At 41.1% G+C, this 25,405-nt stretch overlaps 1 protein-coding gene across 5 annotated transcripts in view; it reads right to left on the bottom strand.

Moving 5' to 3' along the window:
* Positions 1 to 2,923: 2,923 nt before the first annotated feature.
* The window catches only part of SYT1 (synaptotagmin 1), a 544,512-nt gene continuing 522,030 nt past the window's right edge, over positions 2,924 to 25,405 (bottom strand). For all 5 annotated transcript variants that reach the window (XM_060656890.3, XM_060656888.3, XM_060656887.3 and 2 more), the window contains 2 exons: positions 10,389 to 10,522; positions 2,924 to 5,998 (listed from right to left, as the gene is read on the bottom strand). In XM_060656890.3, coding sequence (XP_060512873.1) covers positions 5,792 to 5,998; positions 10,389 to 10,522 — 341 coding nt within the window. In that variant the 3' untranslated portion in view covers positions 2,924 to 5,791. The remainder of the gene's footprint in view (positions 5,999 to 10,388; positions 10,523 to 25,405) is intronic.

Here is a 25,405-nt window from a genome sequence, read left to right as displayed (position 1 = left end):
CATTTCCACCTCTCTGTGCTCTGCTATGTACTTGGTGAGGGAGAGGGGGTGCTCTAAGACCCAGCAGACTATTCCCTAAACCTTCTTTAGGTTTTCCCAGTGAGAAGCACTGGTTGAACTAAAAGGTAGGAGGAAAAGAGAAAAGATCCTGTTTCTGTTTCTAGCTTCTGTTGGCTTTCCACTAACCACAGTAGGCTGCTACTGGATCAGTTCCAGAACCTCCAGCATGGAGCGTCTTTGTTGGTCCCAGCACCAGCACCTGATACTCTTTGGTGGTCCAGGAAAAAAGGGGCCCCATGGTACCTTCCCTGCATTCTAGCCCCGCCTTTAGAGTTCTGGTTCTAGGTAGCACTATCTTCTCCATTTTGTTTCCCCTGCCTTTGGTGGTATTTATGGGCTGAATTGTGCCCCACCCTCTGAATTCGTATGTTCAAGTCCTAACCCCCAATACCTCAGAATCTGATTTTTTGGAGATAGGGTTCTGAAAGAGGTCATTAAGTTAAAATGAGGTGATGAGGGTGGACCCTAATTCAGTATGATTCACGTTCTCATAGAGAGGGGTGGTTGGATTGCAGACACACGTAGAGGGAAGACCACATGAACACAATGGGACCAGATGGCCATCAACAAGCCAAAGAGAGAGGCGTCAGAAGAAATCAACTCTGCCAACACCTTGATCGAGGACTTCTGACTTCCAGAACTGTAAGAGAATAAATTTTTGTTGCTTTGGCCACCAGGTCTGTGGTATTCGTTAGGGCAGTCCTAGCATACAAATCACACATGGCATCTATTAACCTCTGGGTTAACCCACTGACTGTACTTTGCCTTCTCAGCCCTTTTTATGTGGCCATTTTCTTAAATTCCCTCTTTAAAATACCTGGAATAGTTTAGTTGTCCTGACTAAAACACCTAATAAATATCCTAAGTGTATGTGTCTTTTTAAAAACAATTTTTTTAATGTTCATTTATTTTTGAGAGAGAGAGAAAGAGAGAGAGACAGAGTGTGTGGGGGGGAGGGGCAGAGAGAGAGAGGGAGACACACAGAATCCGAAGCAGGCTCCAGGCTCTGAGCTGTCAGCATGAGCCCAACACAGGGCTCCAACTCATGAACCACAAGACCATGACCTGAGACGAAGTCAGACGCTCAACCGAGTCACCCAGTCACCCCCTAAGTGTATGTGTCTTAAACCTAAAAATCTTTTGGGAAAACAAACATTGACAAAAGGATGAGGTGATAGTTTTGTTTTTGTAGTTCATTTAAGAAATATTCTTTACAGGTGCTCCCTGAGTGACTCAGTTGGTTGAACATCTGGCTTTGGCTCAGGTTATGATCTCACGGTTCATGGATTTGAGCCCCACATTGGGCTCTGTGCTGACAGTCCAGAGCCTGGAGCCTGCTTCAGATTCTATGTCTCCGTCTCTCTCTCTGCCTCTCCCCCGCGTACGCCCTCTCTCTCTCTCTCTCTCTCTCAAAAATGAATAAACATTAAAAGATTTAAAAAAGAAATATTCTTTAAATGGTTTTGTACCTGATTTTGAGGGCTATGTAAGAAGAAGCAAAATGCTCACTCTTGACAACCAAATAATTATATTTATAACGCTGATTTCTTTTTATGTTTTGCTTTGTTTTTGCACCTAATTCTAAGCAGGCGTTAAATTTCCTTTTCTCAACTTACATTTAGAACTCTGTCAACTTCTTCCTTGGAGTGTATATAATGAAATGGTCTTTCCCCTGACTGTCTGGCTGTTTTGCCTCAGTCCCTATCCCTGTTTGCCAGTGGCTAACACAAGCTGGCTGAAGGGAGTATGGTGTAGCCAGCTTTGATAATGAGATAAATTTTGCCACAGTCTTGCCTACTCTCTGACTTGGATAACTCCTACCAGTTCCCTTAGGACGTACCTCTCAAACTTTTCTTGATCTCTCCTCCCCTGAACAATGTGTCCTAGGCTGGGATTCTCAGTGTACAGATTCTGTGCCGAAGGGGTTTTATGGTGGAGTGCTCTTGGGAATAACATCTGTAAAGGAGGGAGGAGGGTGGCGTGAGGTGAGGGAGAAAGTGAAGCGCACAGCAGTTGCAATAGCCCTTCTCAACAAACCCTCGGGGCTGGAAACTGAGATATCGCTTCCAAGAGAGCCTGCATGGGCCCACGGAATGTGGCCAGGGAGGACGCGTGACCTTAGTTAGGCAGCTTCCTCAGTAGAGGGCAGAGGGAATCTCCGTGAGCTGCCATCAGGCAAGCTTCCAGCAGTTTCGGGCTGAGTGCCTCAGTGCTGAAGGGGGATCAGGGTGGCACCCCGTGGTGTCTACTATGGTCTAGAGAAGGTTCTCAGAGACTCAGACATCATTGTGTACTGTGACAGTGTGTTCACAGGTCTCTGAGACTGTGGAGCAGCTCCCTGGGGCCAGGGGTACCTTATTACATTATTTGTTGCATCTCCGTCATCCAGTAAAAACATGGTATATGGTAGGCACTAATAAATGTTCAATGTAGTGGAGGAAGGATGTTTACTTGTTTTATCTAGTAATTGCAGTAGGCGGGGTATTTCATGTGTCATGCCGTCCTCTGAAAATGGAATTTAAAAAGTCTTATTTTCAGTCCCATTTTGGAGAGGCTGTGTGACTTAAGCTGTAGAATGAAAACCCTAGAGGACACATTTTAAGCAAAGCAGAAAGCCTGAAAATGTGCCAGATGAATCGATCATAAACAGGAAGAGAGAAACACGTGTTGAGAATGAGGAACGCTGGGACGTGACGGCCATGCCATCTGGGCATTGTTGTCCCTTCACCCATTCTATACTTGCAGGCATGACTCCGAGACAGGCATTCACTGTAGGCTTTTCTCAGCTGCCTCTGCTTCCAGCAGCCCCCAAAGTCCACAGGCCAGAGTCAAGTAAGGAGAAGAGTTGAAAGGCGGCAACATCAACAGGAAATAAAACATTTTTATTGAGTATCCATGTAATATGTTAAGTCATTTTTAACAACAATCAGAAAACTACTGTGGGGTCACTACACAAAGTGAAACAAAATTTAAACCACCTCATCAAAAATGAAGGTAAATACAGCTAAAGTAGTTGGCTCGCGGGCCACGAGCCATATGGCAGAAGAAAACACCCCAACATTTCTACAAGATACAGAGAAAACCCACACATAGAAACACTCAAGCAGGCAGTAAATATACACAAAGGCAACTAGGATCTTTCTAGAGCATCAGCTTCTAATACTTTACACAGCTTTGTCAGAAAGGTACATGTGGCATATCTGAGGATGAATCTTGGTCTCAAAGCAGGTTCGGTCACTGACTTGTGAAAGATGGCATAGTACCAACTAATTCTATGGTGACAGTCCCATGTCTGGCAGTGTTGCAAGAGAATGCATTAGTAGTACTTTAACGCAAGAAATAATGTATATCCGGCAGCTGAACCTGCTTGCTTTAAAGTGTTGTTTCAGTGTGAACAACTTAAAGCTGAATAGAGTGAAATTAAATGTCAGTTTCTGGTATGGAAGGGATTTTTTAAAGCCCATCAACTCCCTCTCTTTGGTGGGGTTTGGTCTTTTAAACTGGACAGATTCCCATTTGACTCTTCCGTTCAAACTGATATTTAATCTCACATCATGACATGTGCATCTTCTATTACCTACGTTTGAAAAAAAGTATGGCCCATCCACAGAAGAGGGAGATGCTATTCTCCTTTGTCCTTTGTGTCTGTCCCAGTTCTAACGAGTTTGCTGTGACTGGGCAGAACGGCCAAGGGCTTGCCTCTTCTTTGATGGGAAAAGAAGAATGACGGGAATTCTACTTTTATCAGGAAACAACCAGCCCCACGTGTGAAGCCTCCCATGAGCCCTTTTTGAATTCTCTGTAGGTTTTAAAAAACGTGGCATGGTATCCTAACGTCTGAACATGAGGCCCACGCTTGGTTTTCCTCCATCTTGTTTTGGTATTTGCGAAGACAAGCTTCCACTTCCAGGCACCACTGCTGTCGTGGCCTGGGAGTTACAGTGGGTCACAGGAGCGAGCGGCTGCAGCGTGAGCTAACGGGCTGCCTCTCCACGAACTGGTTGTCCACCATAGTGGGGGAAAGTATGGAATATTGCACAGTGCTTGACAAAATGCTGTGTGTTCCACCCCATTCTGTGTGTCTCTCTTGTCCTATGCATAGCTTTTCAGTTCTGAATTGGTCCTTTGTAATGAGAACTGTTTGTGCTACACACACCTTGGGCAGTGCAGTAGGAGGGAATGGCAGTATTGTTACAACATCACTACGGAATAAACTGAGTGCTGTCCACTGAGGAAACTACGTGTCTAAGCACACACGGCAGTCACAGTGCTACACAGAGCAGTCCTTGAAGACTCTTATGGAATGACTAGTAGCTTCGTAATAGTGCCATTTACTACATGACATTGGAAACAGTTAAAAACTCCTCCTAAGTCAAGCGTCTAGTATACATAAGAGGTTGCTTCAGTTTGCTGGAACTTGTTCTTGGTATTGTTTCACCTTTTTTGTTTTTAAAGGACAAATTAAAACTTATTTAAGTAAAAAGAGCATATAAAAAGATCACTAGCTGTCTGTTTTGGCTTAATTGAAGTGCATTCAGAACTATGGCTAATTGTTTTTTTTTTTTTTTTCATCTTTTGACGGGATCACAATACTGTCTGTTTACCACAAAGTAATTTTGTGTAATAAGCACAGATTGCTGTGTTAAAAATATTCTGCATTCCTTCTAATATGGTTTTGTGTAATAAAATATTTTGTTACAAAGTCTAATGTGCAAACCTTTTGGAATTATTATAGGTATGAAATCTGGAACAGAATTCACCACAGGATGCACATTTTGTATAAAGGTGATAACGGAGAGCTACTTTTTTTTCTTTTTAAATCGTCAGGCAATAATTCAGAAATGCTGACTTCTCCCCTCAGCTTCTTCCCACCCACCCCATCCCCAGACAAATGCACACGCACACACGCATGCACACGCACACACACACACACTCACGGAATGCCGTCATATTGTTACTCTGTATGCAGTAATATGAAGTCATTGGCTCCTGTTCAGTTGCTTCCTCGAATGTGAGAGTGAAGCCCTTGTTTCGGCTTTGTAGCTATGTACAGACAGATGCTATTCTGGTTTGTGGCTATGCTTCCTGGAGGTCAGTCTGGACGCTGCTCAGATCATACTAATTTGCCTGTGAAGAAATTCTACAAAATTGGATTCACCCAGCAAATATGTGGTGTAAGTGTATCTTGGTACTCAAATGATTCAATAGAAAGCTCAGGTTTAAGTTGTCCTTTAAGATGTCAGTTTCACTGTACGAGTGCCTTACAAGTTGATATTTTTGCTGGAATGCAGACAATACTATATTTACCATATAATATATTATCAGCTCTCCTATATCTCAGTCGATTTACATAATTTAAAATAGAACATCTTATTAAAAACATCTAGATATACACAGATTAGGAAACGCTTACAACATACAAATACACAAACTAGAAATAAATCTTTAGCATACTGGTATATACAACGGTGTGATACAATAAATAATTTCAGTCATGCTCTATCTACACATCATATTGCTTAAAAGAAGAGTGGATCTGGAGGGCAGTGGCATGACGAAGGGCTTAGGGGCTCTCTACGTTTAAATTTGTGCAAATTAAAACAGGATTTGAAGTACCACTGAATTGTCAGGAATGCATGGCTGGAAAAATGAAAGGACCCATATTACTGAGGTATTTACAGATACTGGCTAAAGAGCACTATGTGGGCAGATGCAGAAAGGCTTCTTTCCTTTACTTCTTGACCGCCAGCATGGCGTCAACCTCCTCCTCGACCTGCAGGGTGTGCCACTGGGCGATGGGGCGCCTGGGGTTGGCCAGCATGTCTGACCAGTGTCGCAGCTCCGCCCCGGTGCTATTGTAGCCCACAAAGACTTTGCCGATGGCATCGTTCTTGCCAATCTTGTCATAGTCCAAAACAGTTACCACCACTTGCACTTTCTGAAAGAGGATGCAGAATAAACATGAATCATCCAGCCCTGTAGATAAAGCCCTATTGCAAAGCTTCCTTCAGATCTCAGCAATTGGAGGTAAGAACTGATCTCAAAACACCAAACAAGACTGAAAATTACTTGAATACGAAAACCTGCGTCTGATCCGTATCTCGCCATCACTATATCATCATCATCACCTTCTTCAGTGTCTTCAAAATACTGAAATGAATGCTAATTTTTGTTAGGTATTTGGCACAATTCTGAGTCTTTTACATGAACTACTCACTTACTTCTCACAACAGATCCGATTGATACTGCCATTATTTAGGTAAGGTGATGTCATGCTCCCTGCCTGGGGTCATATAAGGAATGGGTGGTTTGTTCTCCACAGTCTGTGCTGTGCCCTTGGTGCCGTTGTTGTCTTTGTAAACTGTGTCCACCTCTGGGTTCATTCGTTTCAATCACCTCATCAGCAAGAGTTCTGGCGTTGGTATTCGGTACAATAGTCACATGATTATTGCGAGCATTAAATGTGATAATAGAGTGAAAGGCTTTAAAAAGTCACAACTAAAAATAAGTTTCCCATTGAAGCTTTTTATCAATGAACATTTACGGAGTGACTGTTGTGTATCCAGCACTGATCTCAAATGGAAATAACCTTTCAGGCCACACAAGATTTACTTCAGTGATTCCATTACATCGTGAGAGTTTATTTAATAACTTACGCTTTTGAACTGCCTGAATTGACGAAAGCAAACCCATGCCATTATGATATGAAAGACACACTTTTTCAAAGCACATTTTAGTTCTGCTTCCCAAGTAATGGATTTGCTTAGTCAAAATATGTGATGGCTCGACTCTAGAAACTGAGTGTAGAGATAAAGGGCTTAGAATAAAGTAGAATGCATAGCATTTGATGGCCAGAGTTAAAAGGAACAGAAAATGTAATGATGGAAGCCAGGGCAGGATGGGGCTCCTGCTGAGTTATGGCCCTTTAGCGGACTTTGTGGTCTGAGCACCGCATTATTGTACCTATGTGCTAAGAGGCGGCACCCATGTACAGCTTCACATCAGAGACAACGGCCGCTTTTGAAAATGGAATTTAGAATGTAAAATGCAACACACTGGCAATAAAGGAAACAAACTCCATCTTCCCTTGTGTGGCCTTGGACTGATTACCTTATCAAGGGAATCATCTATCCATTGGATGGTGTTGGGAACAGAATCAGTTTGGTTCTCAGAAAAGTTCTCAGAACTTTGCCCAAGCAAATTCGTCAGGATGAAATCATACTGCAGGGAATGGGGGTGGGGTAGGAGCATTAGGGATGTCAGGCACCAAGGCAACGGGGTTTGTGGAGGTTGGAGTGAATGGCTGGAGTGGGCTTTGACGATTTCACCTAGGAATGTACTGAGTAATAGCACTCAAGACAAAACATCCTTATGAAGGCCTTGGATTAATTTGTCCAGCTGCATAGATAGTTTATTTATACATTTTTAGGGGAGGGACTATAACATTTACATGTGCTTTTGAAAATCAGCATATTTTGCTCACAATATATTTCATAGGGATAGAGACAAATAGAAAGCAGATAATCTTGTAACCTGGGAAGAAAGGAAACCTAGACCCCTATTTTGGTATGGAAAATGCTCAATTGTTTCTCTAGGAAAATGTGAAGACTAGAGCAAACTGCCAAGAAGCGGAGGAGGAGGGATGCAGTCAAAGATGTGCTCATTATTTCCATGCCTAATGTTGTCAGTGATGGGCTCAGGTTCTCTCTGTCCTGACAGAATGTTATCTCCTCTAAAATGCTGCCCCAGAAACCCAGCATATGTCTTGTTCGTAATGTGCTTCATTTTTAATATATTTGCATCTGCTGCAATTTATAGTTGAAGAAAAAACCCATTTATTTTTGTTAAAGGTGTAGAATTGTAGCTCCAAGAAAGTTTACAATAGGATTTTTCATCTCAATACCCTGCTTTATATTGTTTTGTAGAATAAAAAACCCAAAACTCCGTGAGGTGTTAGCTTCCATAGGAATGAGTTCTTAGAACTCAAAAAAGGGTTCACTGAACAAATATTGCAAAATAAATTGGAGAAAATTGGATATTTTAGGGATTTGCCAGTGGGCCCAAAGCAGTAGCTTCACTGGTTCAGGCTGGTAAACAAGTGACTGGGGCCAGGGAATCAGTGTCCTCTGGAATGTCATTTACTTATGTAACAACTGTTACAACTGTTGTTATGTAACTGTTTCAACAACTGTTGAAAGTAATTAATTTAAGTATGTGCAATTTGCATATGAGAACAGTTAGAGAAAGACCATGACCTGATGTGAGGATGGTGGGATTCCTGGTGATTTTTAAATAACTGCCCTATACAATACAGTAGTGACTGGCCACATATGGCTATTTAAATTATGAATAAGGTTCCTTTATCACACTGGTGGCTGAGGTGCTCATCACCCACTTGAGGCTGGTGACTACTGTATTGGACCCCACCAGTGATAAAACATGTCTGTCCTCACAGATACTTCTAGTAGAAGGCACTGATTTATATATTGTTTTAATCTTATTGTTAGATCCATTTTCTTTTTTTTTTTTTTATTTTTTTTAACGTTTATTCATTTTTGAGAGACAGACAGAGTGCGAGTGGGGGAGAGGCAAAGAGAGACAGGGAGACACAGAATCTGAAGCAGGCTCCAGGCTCCGAGCTGTCAGCACAGAGCCTGATGCGGGGCTCGAACTCACAAATTGTGAGATCATGACCTGAGCCGAAGTCTGTTGCCCAACCACTGAGCCACCCAGGTGCCCCTGTTAGATCTATTTTGTAATAAAATGTTAATATGAAAAAAAAGACAAAATTAACATTGTGAATAATAATGATGATGGCAACCATTTTGAATGTTCCTATGTGCTTGGTGCCCTTCCAAGTGCTTTTATATGCATAAGCTCACTTGGATGTGGACTCTATTATTCCTGTTTTACACATGAGGAAATTCTAAGCCTCGGTTTCCTCATATATAAAATTGGGGTAATAACCTCTCTCATAAGGTTATTATAAAGATGCAATAAGGTTATGCATAAAGTGCTTAAATTAGGCACTACAATACATGTAGCTATGATATTAGTTTTCTTCATGGAATAAAGGTGTGATTTATTACATATATATATGTATATATATATATTCTAAATTATATTTTAGATTAAAAGTAAAAATATGCAGGGCACCTGGGTGGCTCAGTCAGTTAAGCCTCCAACTCTTGGTTTCAGCTTAGGTCATGATCTCACAGTTTGTGAGTTCAAACCCCGCACAGGGCTCTGCAGTGATGGGGCACAACTTGCTTGGGATTCTCTCTCTCTCCCTCTCTCTCTTCCCCTCCCGTGCTCGCAGTCTGTCTGTCTCTCTCTCTCAAAATAAATAAATAAACTTAAAAAAGGAAAAATATGCAACTAAAGAATATTTGCTGATTTTTTACATTCTGGACCTTTAGACATTTCCATGTTGTAGTTTTGATGCCTACTCGTTACAAGTTTCTATATGACTGACAAGATAGGCCCACATCAATTATTCAATAAAATGTAAAAATAGTGTTGCTTTAAGACACTTGACTCTCTGATATCCATTAAAGATTCCCAAGAAATAGCTGATATTTATTGGATGTGAACTTTGAATTTCAATAGTCTCACTATGGATATGAGGTAAGAAAACCTAAATATACTTAAAAATTGCTAAGTAATGAGATCATATACTATTGTGGCTACTTGTAGCATCCTGTTTTGAACATGTTATCCACAGGTTCCTTTAATAGAATACTCCTTATCATAACAATTATTATCTGGCAAGTGAAGGTTTTATCTTCACAAAAATGTCCATCCATTCCAACTCACAAATAGGAAGCTGAATTTAAACAAAATATGACTTAGTTATTTTTTCTATTGTAAATCACTCTTTAAAAATGAAAGATTAAAGATGCTGCATATTTAGCATCAACCAAAATATTTCTTTTATCTCTATTTTTTTTTTTTTTTTGCTATAAAGCTGTGATAAGGACAATTACATATTATGGCTTGGCAATAAATAGTGAAAGCTCATTTTTCTCTTGGCCTTTTAACCTTTATGGATGCACTTTTTGAATTAGCAGAGTCATTCTGTTGATTTTTTTTTCCTATTTTATTTCTGCCAAACAGAATGCCAGCTGTTTTTAGCTGATGAATCAGCACATCCTGTGCTGTATATTTTATCATTTCCTTCTGGATGTAGCTTGATTATCAAATGTGTATGGGGATAAGAATGGCAATTCTAATGAAGGCATGAGCACTGATAATTCACAAGGTCTGTGTCTTTATGTGATCTGAAGAAATAAAATTGAATGGGAAGACAAAATTATGTTTGACATTACCTGGATTTGTTCAAAGGGTACCTCAAAGCTGAATGACTCATTGTAGTAGGGGTTAAGTGTGTTCTTTTTAATTGTTGTCTTTTTCTTCTTCAGCCTTTTGCCATTCTGCATCAGGTGAATCTTCACATAAGGATCTGAAAAACATAAACAAAAACTTCAGGAGATCAGAGACACGTTTTTAGATTATAGTTTAGCTTATTAAAAATCTCAAGTATTCCCAACAAGAAAATCATTGTATAGTAAATATTTGATATTAAAAAAAAATAAACATTCTCTATTGAAATATTTTAAGTAACCTATTCTCCAGGTTTATTTCCGTGATATCTCAATATTTATAGGTGGATTTAGGGGACAAGAGCTGTAGTATGCCAATAAAGCATCTTTGGGAAAAAAAGAAAGTCTTAACATGTAACATTCGCCAACGTCCATGGTAGAAATACTCTCAGCATGGCTAATTGCAAGCTACTAAGTAGTTTAACAACTAGCTTACTAAATCCCTGAAATATTAACAATTGGCTCTTTGAGCTGGCAAAGTACTGGTTGCAGCATACTACTGCTTGGGAATAGAATTCTTGACAGAGAAAGGACAAAGGAGCCATTTCATTCATTCATTTATTCATTTACTCAATATTAGTTACGCCCTATGGAGATGGGAGTGAACAAAACAGATCATTGCTGTTTTCATGATGGAACTTCAAACTTGTGGGGGAAACAGGAGGCTTGTAAAGAAGTGAAATACATATGAAAGAGTTAACAAGAGTGCTCTGGAAATAAAGAGCAGAATAGAGATATGATTGAGAATACCAGGGATAGTATGGTGAGTCTAAGGTAGCAACAGAATTCTTATATTTTGATTGCTCAGGTAAGGCCTCTCTGTAGAGGTAACATTTAATTTTTTTTAACGTTTATTTATTTTTGAGAGTGGGAGAGCAAGCTGTCAGCACAGAGCCCGACGCGGGGCTCGGACCCATGAACCGGGAGGGAGATCATGACCTGAGCCGAAGTTGGACACTCAACTGACTGAGCCACCCAGGTGCCCCCAAATCTCAGTTTAAATGTTAGGGGCGCTCAGAGCCTGGAGCCTGCTTGGGATTCTGTGTCTCCCTCTCTCTGGCCCTCCCCCGCTTGCGCTCTGTTTCTCTCTCTCTCAAAAATAAACATTAAAAAATGTTTTAAAAAATAAGCTGAGATTTGAAGGTAAAAGGGAGAGAAGAGGCCACCTCTGTGTGTGTGTGTGTGTGTGTGTGTGTGTGTATGTGTGTGTGTGTGTATGATGCCTAAGTGTAGTGATGGGTAGGGTGTGGGTGGAGAGGGAGGGAGAGAAAGAGAGAGAGCGATCTATTGATTCAGGACTTGTGCCCAATCATCCCCAGGTAGAGAATAAGCCAGTACACACAGAAGTAATGAGAAGAGGAGCAGAATTCCCTTATCATTTTCCCCAAAGTCTCATTAGGTAAAGGTAAAGTAATAAGCAAATCACTGGAGGGATAAGACGATTCCCATTTACAGTTCTCATTACTAATGGATGAAGGACATACATTCAGGTTACTAAGAACCAACATCCAAGTTTGATAGTAAAATCTCTCTACTGTTTTCTTAAATATTTTTCCAGTTCATATGTAATGCATATTCATTATAGAACAAAATTCAGAACCTAATGATAAACAAAAAGAAGAAAAAAATTAAAATCATCCACATTTTTACTGCCCTAAAACAATCAGTGCTAAGCCTTATAAAATATCTCCCCCCCCACCCCCTTTGCCCCCGCCTTTCAGTATCTGTGGAGATTTGAGTGAAACTTTACAGATTATCTAGTTTAATGCCCACATATTTTTAGATAACAACCTTTTCTGGTCTGCAGTTTTTTCAGCACAATAAAATTATGGTTTATTATTGGACAACAGTGTTTACACATACATCAAACAGGCCCAAACCACAGAAACTTCAGACAAAAAAAAAAAAAAAAAAAAAGACACCTTTTATCTTTGACCTCTTTAACCGTCTCATACAAACAGCTGTTTAAAGTACAGCTAAGTACATACACAAAAAAATGTTACTGGAGTAAGATTGTGTGTGTGTGTGTGTGTGCGCGCGCGCGCGCGCGCGTGTGTTTTACAAGTTTTTTTTTTACTCTCCTTTGAGATGTAATGAACATGGTCACACCACAAGTAGGACAGAGACTGCTCCCAAGACTAGCTTGTTCATCCAAGATTAAAAACGACTGACCCCAACAATATGAGCAAAAATATAAAATGTAAATAAAGATTATAAACACATTTTCCTTTCTAAAGTATGTTTAAGAAAAAGCAGCGCCTGGGAAATTCTGGCCATCCTTTCCTGCTGCAGATTCAGGTTGTGGTTTGGATTGTGTGGGGGGAGCACGTGTCACTGTGGGGGCGCTGCCAGTGGGTGGGAAGGACTTTCGTTTTGAAGGTGACCACGTTTAGATTCTGAGACTGGGCGTGGAGGATGAATGGTCATGGCGGCCTTTTTGTTTGTTTTAAAGTTCAGCTTTTCCTGTTATGGTGTCTGGTCATCCTCGTCAGCTTTCTGCTTCTTGGTGTCAACATCATCTCTCTCCCCATCTTCAGGTTTTTTTTTTTTTTTTTTTTTTTAATGTTTAAGAGACAGAGCATGAACGGGGGAGGGTCAGAGAGAGAGGGAGACACAGAATCCGAAGCAGGCTCCAGGCTCTGAGCTGTCAGCACAGAGCCCGACGCGGGGCTTGAACTCACGGACCGTGAGATCGACCTGAGCCAAAGTCAGTCGCTCAACCGACTGAGCCACCCAGGCGCCCCATCTCTTCTCATCTTCAGTTGCCTGTTTGCCTGGAGCCGCCTCAGCCTCCTCATCTTCGTCTCTATCCTCTTCCTTACCATCGTCTTCCTCTTCCTCCTCCTCTTCTTGTCTTCTGCCTTTTCTCCATCTACCTTATTGAAGGCCTCCGGCTCCCCATTTTCTTCATTCTCAGCCTTCCCAGCAGCAGGCGCATCTCTTCCATCCTCCGCCTTCACCTCGAGGCGGTGATCTGACCGCAGGTGATCTTGCGCAGCAGGTCCGTGCGGCAGCGCCCCTGGTCCCACGCAGCGGGTCCCAAACAACGCGAGAGTTGGAGACGCTGGCACTAGTGCGGCCGCAGGCTGTGGCTGCGGTGGCCGCGTGAGCCGGCCAGACCCGTGGGCCGTGTGAAGACGACTTTTCTAGCGGGGCCAGTGGGGCCAGAACAAGTTGCTTTCATCTTCCTCCTCCTGTCCCCCAGTAGAACGGAACTCCCGAAGGACAGAACTTTGCGGTATTCTCTCAGTATTTACTAAACGGTGCCTGGCGCTATTCGATTTTTGCTGAATGAATAAGTGGGATTTACGTAGGCCTTGTGATCTGGATCTTCGTACTCTTAGTGTGGTCACCTCCCATTGTCCTAAATGCCTACGTTACTTGGATATGTGTGGCTTGGGGTGTTTGGTTTTGGTTTGAGTGCTACATCCACTCAAGCGGTTTGTAATGAAGATTTTTCATCATAATGAAGAATATATATACATATATATCTATATATATATCATATATATGTAAATTTTTATTAAAAAATTTTTTTAATGTTTAGTTTTGAGACACAGACAGAGAGTGGGGGAGGGGCAGAGAGAGGGAGACACAGAATCCCAAGCAGGCTCCAGGCTCTGAGCTGTCAGCACAGAGCCGGATGTGGGGCTCAAACCCACGAGCTGTGAGATCATGACCTGAGCTGAAGTCGGCTGCTTAACAAACTGAGCCACCCAGGCACCCCTATTTCATTTTAAGTAGGTTTCATGCAGAGCCCAATGCAGGGCTTGAATTCAGATCAAGAGTTGGGTGCTTAACAGACTGAGCTCTCCAGGTGCTCCATAATGAAGAATCTCATTAAAAAACACACCTAGAGATGAGGACCCAACTCCCTCAACTAAATAGCTGGTTAATTAAACGGTCTAGTGCAAATACTTGTAAATGAAGGAGGAGGCTTTTTTTTTTCACTGATAATCCATCTTGCTGTTCACAGCCAATATGGATTTTTGGTTTAGACACCTTGTGTGGTTTTGAAGTTCCCTGGTTCCTCCACCCAAAGCCCCTTTACATTTACAGAGATGGTCAAGTCTCCAGTTGCTTTTTGGCACTGACTAAATACCCAAACGCTAAATACCCATAAATCAGTGTTTATGCCTCTTAATGTTCGTGTGTTGAAACTCTATCAACCCAACCAAGGTATAGCTTTTCTCAGGAGATGCTCAATGACTATGTATTTATTCATTTAGCACAGTACATGACAAGAAAATTCCTCTGCATCTGCCGTTTGAGTAAGCAAATTAAAAACGCAACAAGATAATTTCAGATTCAGAGACAAGTTCTCGTGTGATGTGATTAGTGCCTTAGGGAGAACAAGGTAATTTGGAAAGGGTGCTCAGCAGAGTCCTCATTGTGGAGGGCAGGTTTGAGCTGAGAATCAAATGACAGGAAGGAACAAGTCACTTGACGGAGTGTGGTGGAAGCTTGCATCAGCCAGCAGGAACAGAAACACAAAGGCTCCGAGGTGCACATCCTTCTGCATGTTTGTGGAACAAGAAGAAAGCAAGGGGGAGAGAGGTAGCTGGGAGGTCAGAGAGGTCACTGCTGACCTGTCACTTTCCTAAGCAGAAGCTGCCAATTCTGACAGTGATTCAGAGATATTCCATAATGTCATGATACTTACAAGGAAGGGCAGAGGGCTAGAAGTGGAACAGGTTTGGGGCCACCATCAATGGGTGGAGTTAGCCTTTGCCTGTGCAGATCAATCCTGATACAGGTACCAAAGCAACTTACTTTGCGGATAGAATTTCCATCTTAATCAAAATCAAGGCTGGCGGTAACTCAGAGGTCTTATCTCCATCCCCGCACCATCCCGTCCAGCTTTATTGAGATGTAATTGACACATGACACCGTGTAAGTTTAAGATGTGCAATGTGACGATTTCATATACTTACGTGTTGTGAAGTGATCACCACAATAAGGTTAGTTAACGCATCTGTCACCTCACATAATTACGATATCTTTATTTTTGTAGTGAGAACATTTAAATTCTACTCTCTTTAGAATTTTTCAGCTATACAATACAGCATTGCCAGCTGTAGTTACCATGCTGTATACTAGATCTCCAGAACTTACTCATCTTATAAATTTGTAGCCTTTGACCAACATGTCCTCATTTCCCTCACCCCGTAGCTTGGCAACCACCATTCCACTCTCTGTGTCCTATAGGTTTTGATTAAAAAAAAAAAAATAGGTTCCATATATAAGTGAGGTAATGCAGGATTTGTCTTGCTGTCTGACTTTTTTCAGTTAGCATAATGCCCTCAAGGTCCATCAGTGTGGTTGCAAATGGCAGGATTTCCTTCTTTTTTTATGGCTAAATAATTTTATATATTTATATTTATAATATTTTTATTTTAGGATATTATTTAGAATAATGTTAATAATACTTAGAATTAATGGGGTGCCTGGGTGGCTCAGTCGGTTGAGCATCCAACTCTTGGTTTCAGCTCAAGTCATGATCCCAGGGTTGTGGGCCCCGCATTGGGCTCTGTGCTGAGCATGGAGCCTGCTTAAGATTCTGTCTCCCCACGTGCCTTCTCTGCATGTGGGTTCTCTCTCTCTCTCAATCTCTCTCTCTCTCTCTCTCTCTCTCTCAAAAAAAGAAAAAAATAATTAGAATTGGTAATATTTAAAACATTTTCTTTATATAAATGTATATATTGTATATATTCATGCTATATCTTCTTTATCTATTCATCCATCAGTGGACACTTAGGTTGTTTCCACATCTTGGCTATTGTGAACAATGTTGCGGTGAATGTGGGTATGTAGGTTTTTCTTTGAGACAGTGATATCATTTTCCTCAAGTGTATGTCCAGAAATGGGATTGCTGGATCTTATGGTAGTTCAATTTTTAATTTTTTAAGGAATCTCCATGCTATTTCCATCGTGGCTGTACCAGTTTCCATTCCCACCAACAGGGCACAAAGGTTCCCTTTTCTCCACATCCTAGCGAGCACTTATTATCTTTTATCTTTTTGGTAATAGCGTTTCTAAGAGGTTTGAGGTGATCTCTCAGTATGGCTTTCATTTGCATCTCCCTGATGATTAATAAAGTTGAGCATCTTTTCACGTACCTGTTGGCCATTTGCATGTCTTCTCTTGAAAAACGTTCATTTATGTTCTGTGTCCATTTCTAATCAGATAATTATTATTTTGCTATTAAGATGTATGAGTTCCTTAAATATTTTGGATATTAGCCCTTATCTAATATATAGTTTGCAAATATTTTCTCACGTTCCATAGGTTGTTAGAGATCTTCTTTATCACCTTTTGTGCCTGGATAAATCTTGACTAAGTCTGATGCCTTATGTATTCAAGGTGGACACGTTTGATGATCTTCTTGGTTCAGCCATGTGAAGTCTTCGATTGCAGCTCCATTTTCTCCAGTCTTCTCCATTGCCATTCACTCCTTGATTGGCTTGATTTCTTAAGTGTCCTCTGATTCTTTCCTCGCACGAAAATCCTGTCCTGAATTCTGGTCCCTTTGGAGATGGCCCTAATCTCTTGATTAGCTCATTAGTCACTTCTGGGATCTAGACCTTGCTCCTGTCTCCCTAACTATGAATGAGTCTTCTAAAGGGAAGGCCATGAGTCACCTAACTATGAGTCACACCCATACTTTAAGGATGCACATATTTTTTTGCAGTAAGGATCACCTGTCCTGCAGAGTAGGACTGTTTATAATTAAATTTGTTCTGTTTTAGGGGCTGTTCCACAAAGCAAATCCTTGTGATTCGGAGTTTCTTGGTGGCTTAGAAGTTCTGGTCATTACACAACAGGACATGGTTTTATGGAAATGATAAAATAGGCTGCAAGGAGATTCACTGCTGTTGCTATTGCTTTTTTTGAGTACAACTGCTGGACACCATGTGTGACATCCAAATGTCCATTAGGTTTTTGTAAACATGGAAATGGCATGGAAAAATATGCAAGCTACAAAACTGGGCTACTGTCCTCAGGGACTTCATATCTCTGTGGCTGCACCGCTTTATTTTGTCCCCCAAAACAAGCACTCATGGAACTCATGACCATCTTTCACCAATAATGCAAACCTTCCTTCGACACCGTTTAGATAATCCCTGTTACCACTGAAACACATGCAGGACTTGGGACACTTCACTTGTTTAATTTATCTGTGAAAAACTGGTAGGGCCTCTTTACTTTTCTAACTTTGGTAGAAAGGAAAGTCTCTTATGTCGATTTAGTCTCTAATAATATGTGACTGTCAGCTTGCAGTTCTGGAAAATGATAGACTGGGATCAGAAAGAAGGTTTTTCATTCGTAATAATAAACTGCAGGTACAATGAGTGCAGATTCATCACCTCGTTTTGGATAATTTGGAGGTCTGTCATTTGATTTTGTTATCAGTGTGGCATTGCTACCCTTCACTCGCCACTTGTCAGGCTTTCTTTTCATCAGAAGTCAGCCTAACTGAACTCTATCTCTTTTCTGTCATAATAGCTGTTACAACTTAGAGGTTTTTCAGGACACTGTAATGAAATCACTTTCAAACTTTTACATGTTGACAAGTTTTTTTAATATACGAAACTGGGGTTTTACTTTGTTAAAATTCACCCATTATGATAGGCAGGCCATCCTGCAAAAGATGGCCACATCCTGATCCTCAGAGCCTGGGAACATTTACCTCAGATGGCAAAAGGGACTTGGCAAATGTGGTTAATGCTAAGGATCTTGAGATGAGAAGATTATCCTAGATTATCTAGGAGGGCCCAATCTAATCACACGAGTCCTTAAAAGCAGAGAACCTTTCCTGGTTGTGGTCAGAAAGAGATTCAAGGGTCAGAGGTGTGTGACATAGCTCGCTTTGCAGATGGAGGAGGGGTCATAAGCTATGGAATGCAGGTGGCCTCTAGAAGCTGGAAAAGGCCAGGAAATGGGTTCTTGCCTGGAACCTCCAGAAAGGAATGCAACCCTACTGACATTTTGGGTTTATCCCAGTGAGGTCTGTGTCAGGCCTGTAACTTATAGAATTATAAGATAATAACCATATGTCACTTTTTAAATGAAGTTTGTTGTGGTTTATCATGGCAGCGGTAAAAGACTAACACAACAACCAAAGTTGTAGAGAGGATTCTATTGTTTATCTAGGAAGGTTTGAGGATGAGACTCAAATTTAAATAGGTCTAAGAAGTGATCTCTTGGGGGAAAATTCATATTTTTTCCAAGCACCTAAAAAGGATTACTCTGTTGTTCAAAGCAAAAGCCTTCAAAAAGTTTGTCTTTTTCATTAAAAAAAAAAAAAAAAAAAAAAAGGTTAACCTAGAGCATATAATCAGAAGATTGCTTATTTAGGTACGACTGTTTTAGAATCCATGGTAAATTTGGTTGAAAATGGATGAAATACTAGCTGAGAATGATTTTTAAAGTAAGATACATCACAAAGTTTAATATGATAATTTTCATTTATGTTTGTAAAGCACTTTAAGATTATGCATATATATTTAAAAATTATATCATCTCCTTTAAGCCTTACAACAATCCCAGTAAAGAGACTGGGGCTCCTGAAGGCTGATTTTTTTGCCCCCTGAGAACTCAAACCAGGGTCTTCCAACTTAGAATGTGCTGCTTTGTGATGTGTTGGAGAGACAATTCAGTGTCATGTTTACAGGTACAAACGCTGGAGCCAGACTGACTTGAATCTTGGCCTTGCTACTGGCTGTATGGTCTTGGACAAGTTATTTAGCCTCTTGGTGTCATATTTTGTTCAATGTGAAGTGGTGGGAATGATGGTACCTGGTTCATAGAGTTGTGAACATTAAATTGAGTCTCTGTGTGGAAAGTGCTTCAACTATGTGCCCAACGCCTCTTAATTCTTATTATAGTTTTGTGGAAGGGCTGACATCTACGTCCGTATTTAGGTGTCAGACTCTTCGCCAGCCTTGCTAACTTGGTGTCGACCATCACCCTACTTGCTGCAGAAGTAAGCCAGAATCTGGCCCCACGTGCCAGATTTATTTCTCGAAGGAAGCATACCCACTCTGAGCAACTGGTCTATTAGAATTTAATCACATGTGTGGTGAAAGCACAAGGAGAGTTTCTTTCACGACCACCTCATCTTGAGGTGTGAGATGGGGGAACTAATACAACATCCCATGCAGTTTCCTCCTATTCCTGAAGTCAATAGATCAAATTACACAGAGCAGAAAAGTTAAACTTGAGAGTTGTCAGTGGAAACTATTTATGGAGGCTCTAGGAGGCTCTAGGATAGTGTGAGTCAAAACTGTGATTTATGGAGCTTTCTTTCCAGGTAGTGAGGTCAGCTAATGTCGATACACTTGGGCGTATGAAGTATCTTAACTTTCCTTATGCTGCTGAAAATGAGGAAATAGGGAAAAGAAAGCCCACAGCTTTGAGATTCGTTGCTCTTGTTGGGGACAGAGTAATACTTACAGGTATTACCTGGGGGGGGGGGGGCGAATCTACACCTCCTCCGGTAGTTTTTCTGTTAACTCCTTTCTACCATGGGAGAATTTTATAGTCCTATTTCTTCTTTCTGATTTCCACCGAGACTTAGAACTCCTTCTTTCCTTTTTTCGATCTGTCCTATCCAGAGTGAGGGATAGGAAATCCTTGTGTTAAACCTACAATGATACAGTCTGCTAAGTTGTTTATTGAACCTCACCACCAAGACAGTGGAGACTTGGAAGCACTGACTCCGCTGTATGAAAGGTGGGCAGAGCATCCCAGGATGGTCTCAGTAGCCATTTTCAGGGTATGGATCTTCTTTGATTGGTTTTGTGATCATTTTGTCCTTTCCAGCTCATGAACAACTCTGAATTTGCAGCTCTGCCAGTGGGGCAGCCACTTCTGAATAATTCATTGGGTCAACAGCCTATGGCCTGGTGCCAATCTTTTTCTTCTTTTTGTCCCTATTTGGGCATTAATTTTGAGTGCAAGACTATTTACATTAATTGGTAGGAGTCCTTTAGGCGTTGCATCCCACCCTACTCACCTCCGTCTGCTACACCCTGGATATACTGAATCTCCCATCCTTTTCTGGTCAAGGAGTTAAGAAAGATGATGATGACGACACATAAATGCCCCTGTTTTACTGCTGTTCCAACTACTGTCCTTCTCTACCATCCACCATACTGTACCAGGGCTTGGTTGCTTTGATGAATTTGTCTATTGAGGGGGTAGAAATGGGCAGGTTGGGTATGGCAATCAAAAGGAAACCCCAGAGGCACCTGGGTGGCTCAGTCGGTTAAGTGTCCAACTTCAGCTCAGGTCATGATCTCACAGTCTGTGAGTTCCAGCCCCATGTCGGGCTCTGTGCTGACAGATCAGAGATTCTGTGTCTCCTCTCTCTCTCTCTCTCTGCCCCTCCCCTGCTCATGCTCTGTCTCTCAAAAATTAATAAATGTTAAAAAATTTTTTTACAAAGGAAACCCTAGAAGTTCTTTCTCTTGCAGATAATTCTCAATACCAACTTAGTTGACATTGTTAAGGCACTTTTTATGGACTAAGTGCCATATGAGGATACAATGAGAAGAGAGTTGTAAACTAGGAAATGAGCCCCCACCAAGAACTTGGCCATGCTTGACCCTATTCTCAGACTTCCAGCCTCCAAAACTGTGAGAAATAAATGTTTGTTGTTTCAGCGACCCAACCTATGGTATTCTGACTTGGTGCCCTTTCTGTTTCAGCAGTTTGAGCAGACTAAGACAGCATACTTCCCATTAAACTTTCCCCTGTTCCCGCTGTTTTTCCTCTCTGAGCATGAGCTGATCCTTCTTTTTTTCCCTCTTTTCTTTCCATTTACCCCCAAGACTTTTGAGAACATATTTTATGAGTTTAATCACATTTGATATTATTGTAACACACATTAAATAGGATTTTTCTCTAGACGGCTCATCTCAGACATCCTACAGTGCAATCTTATGCTTCCAGTATTTTTGCTACCTCTTTTTAAGCGAGGTTTCTGGCCACAGATTCTGGCACTGGAATGCAATGTCTTCACCAACACTGGTGTCACTGGCATAGTTTTAGCATGTAGAGGTATGTTCCCCCAAAAGGATATAGAGTAGTCTTGGAGGAAGACTTTGGAAACAAGTATAAAATTCCACAAGTGGCTTTCTTTCAATTATGAGGACACGGTGGACAAGCTTTGCAGAAATGTTAATTGCAGCCTATATGCTGTACTATACGGCCATAACCACCTCAGCTCTTCTCTTATCCTTCAGACAGACACCTGCTGGGCTCATTACCTTCCCTCTAAGCCTGTTCTTGTACTGTGATTCCAGACTCGTGGACCAAAAAGTTAGAGAATTTGTGGCTGTCTCTGATTCCTTTTTCTCTACTCCGTATGAACAGTTAGTTACCATATCCTGCCAATTTACCTCACATTGTCTCTCTGTTTGGTTCCCTTTTTCCAATTTGTTGTCACATCTCAAGATCAGAAATCCAATGTCTCTTGTAATCTTGCCCTGATTTTCACACTATTCATATAATTGTTAAAAGTATATTTGATCACACCATTCCCCTGTTAAAAATCTTTCATGGCTTGGCAACTAAAAAAATCCAAACTCTGTCATGACCTTCACAGCCCCATCCTAACTTATTATTTCCAAAAACTCTATGCTGTACTCATGGTCAATACTCACTATTCCTCACAGAGAATTTAAAATGCCATGTCTTTGAACTGGCTGTCCTTTAGCCTGAAATGCCCTTTCTTTCTCTTCCCATCTTAAGTTTGGTTTAAAAATCACCTCTTCCCTGAAGATTTTACTGATGATTTTCTCGGTCAGAACCTTCAGACAAACCTTTCTCTGCCCTGCGGCATTTTCTTTGGTAGTTTTGCAAAATACTAATTTCTTTCTTTTCCAGTATCGGAGAACTTCTGTGGTAAGTGAATAACACGAAAACAATATTCTTGTGGGAAAATGTGTTTTGAATTCAGAACTGTTGGCTTCAAGACGCACATTGGGGAGACGTGTAACACAGGAGCTCCTTCCATTACTATTCTGTACCCCACTTCAACACCCTGGCGCATCGTCACCCCCTTCTTCCCTTAGGCAGTCCTAATGTCAAGTTATGCCAACTTCATGGAAATATAATTGCAAAACAGCTGTCTGTAAGCAATGATCCTTTTGTGTGAGATATCAAAGAGCCACTGAAGGCTTTTTGTATTTACAATGAGAACTAGAGAGCAGCAGTTCAAAGCCAGATAATGCAAGATGCCTGCAGTTTTCATTTGGAAAATTTTGTGTAATTATACTCTCTTCTTTCCTAACTACCACAGTGACCATGGGCCCTTGTGACTATGGCCTTTCCACTTTAGCCAAAGACTTCTCTTAATAAGAAGTAGTCTCATTTCAGCTGTTTTGTTCAATCCCTCCGAACCAGTACCTGGCTTCTGAGTAACTTGGAGCATTATTCCTTTTATCCTTTTTTTCTCTGGATAATCACCAAATTTCAACTTAGATATTGGATGAGGAAAGTAATGCTTGTATCACTTAGGGTTCTGAATTTAAAGTGACTTAAAACCCATTTCAAACTGGTGTAAATTGTAAAGGTAACTTATTGACTTATGTGATGGAAAAGTCCAGAAGTAGGGCTGGGTGGCAAAGATTGTTAATTGTCCCCTAAAATCCATTTCCCCTTACTTGTTAGCAATAGAATTCCTGAAGTTTTACCTGGGCACCAGCTCATCCAGTTGGAAATATTTCTCCCAAACTCTCTTGCAACTCAGTATGACCAAATACCTGACTTCTGGCTATTGGAAGTAAATAGATGTGGTGAGTGTAAACTCCACAGCGTATCCTTAAGATGGTGGTTCTCAATGGGGGGCTGTTTTATCCCTCAGATATTTGGAAATGTCTGGAGACATTTTTGATGGCCATAATTTGGAGGTGAGGTGATACGGGCATTGAGTGGGTAGAGGCCGGGGATTTTATTACACATCCTATAACGTATAGGACAGCCCTCAACAGTAAAGAATTATCAGTTCCCAGATGTCAGTAGAGCTAAAGTTGATAAGCTGTGCCTTAATATAAGCTTCACATCCTCCATTCTTCCATTCTTTTTCTTGCAATTGAAACACGGATGTGATGGGAGGGCAGTGAAGCAGCTTTTACCTTGCAACGTGAAAACAATACTCTAGGGGGACAGAACGGCAAGTGAGGAAGATCCTGCATTCCTAAAAGAGCCACAGCCCCGGAACTGCCTACCAGTGTTGGCCATTCACCCACATATGCACATGTGGAAGGTGAAGAATTTCAAACAAAAATTCTATGTTTTTGAGCCACTGTATTGTGGAGTGTTTTTGTTACAGCCTGTTCCCTCAGATTCAATAATATCAGCAAGATCCTGGGTTGCCTATATCACTATCCTGTTTTTGGTGAAGTTATCCTCAGATTCCACATGGTGGCCTCCCCAAGACATCCTGGGCTCTTCTCGTAAGGATGTGAATGACTTTACTAGCTATTAAGTCTCACATCATCGCACTATACCATCCGAGGGAAAAGAGAGTCTACATCAGAATTCCCAGGAAGAGTCCAACCTCACTCATCTAACAAAGATGAAATGTCTACTCTGTTAATCCCCGTGGCAAAGAGAATGTGATGGGCTATGTTGGCTTAGTCCTGTGTCACGTATCCATCCCCAAACCAATCAGGAGGGCCAGAAGTCCTTTCCTTGAGTTGGGGGTAGGCTCAACTCTATTCTAAGCACAATGCTAAAAATGGAAGAATATGGTGGTTCCTCAGACAGGAATTAGAAGGCTCTTACCAAAAGAGTGGGAAGTAGAAGTTGGGAGGCGACCAACCAATGATTGTTCAACCTAGGATCTCTAGGATCCCATCTCTGTCTAAATTTGGAAGTGTGCCTATGCTTCTTTGTAGAGAGACATTTCCTTCCCACTTGAGGTCAAATTCCTAGGAATGAGCCATGGAGCACTTGTGCAAGTGGTCCAGCTATAACAGAGACAGCAGAGTTAAACCGTGCAGAATTAGGAGAGTTTCTTTGCCAACTGCAGCTTTTCCTTGTACGCTTATTGAGTAAGCCTATTTTATCGGTAAGCCAATCATTTAATAGTATACGAATAATTAAATAGTAATAGGGTTCACAGAGCAATTTCCGTCAGTGGCAGTTACTTGAGGGGGTTTTTATAAGTAATTTGCAAGTACTTAGAGAAGACTACGCTGAGGAGCTTATGTGCCTTCTAGTTTAAAATGCTCCCTGTAATGTTATGTAAGGATGTAGAATTAAAAATAAATTCTGGGAAAATTTTCTATGTGCGCACACAATTTAAAAATGAATTTACATTAGTTAAGTGCAGTGTTTGCTAGACGAAAACAACATTAGATAAGTGACTGCCACAGAGGAAATCAGCTTCATTTTCATGAGACAGACCATAAAATAGCATAGGCTGATTAGTTCATTAATGGTGGCAAAGTGCTTTGAGGAGACAAAAACATAAATGCAAAACTCTATTATATTGTGAATTAAATGGAAAAAATTTTTGGTCATGATGGAGGAAGCCACTGAATCCCAGCCAGCATTTCTAACATTGCCAAATGGATGTACACGACTGCCAGCCTCTTGATTAAAAATATAGGTGTGTGTGCACCAAAAGTGGGGAATGAGGGTACAATGAAGATAGATTTCACCGATGTGGCATGTATATGGACATGTAAAAGAACAGAGTGAGGGTTTGAGCTCTGCATTTAGTAGAGGAAGGAGTATATTGTATTTGCAAAATCTGAGTCTTTTCTCTTTGGTTTTTGAGGTGAAGTTCTTCATCTGTAATTCACCCTTCTTTTCCCTGTACTTTCTGGGAAGGGTAAACACATGAGAGCAGGAGCAGTAGTAATTATGTTTGATTCTTTCTGGATGACTACAAAGAGTTTAGTGGAATGACCAAGTATAAACTGTTTGTATGAACTGATGAACAAAAA

This window comes from Panthera onca, chromosome B4, assembly GCF_046562875.1.
Source record: "Panthera onca isolate mPanOnc1 chromosome B4, mPanOnc1 haplotype 2, whole genome shotgun sequence".
NCBI lineage: Eukaryota > Metazoa > Chordata > Mammalia > Carnivora > Felidae > Panthera > Panthera onca.
Note: the sequence above shows the minus strand (reverse complement) of the source record. Positions and strands in the feature narration are given on the sequence as shown.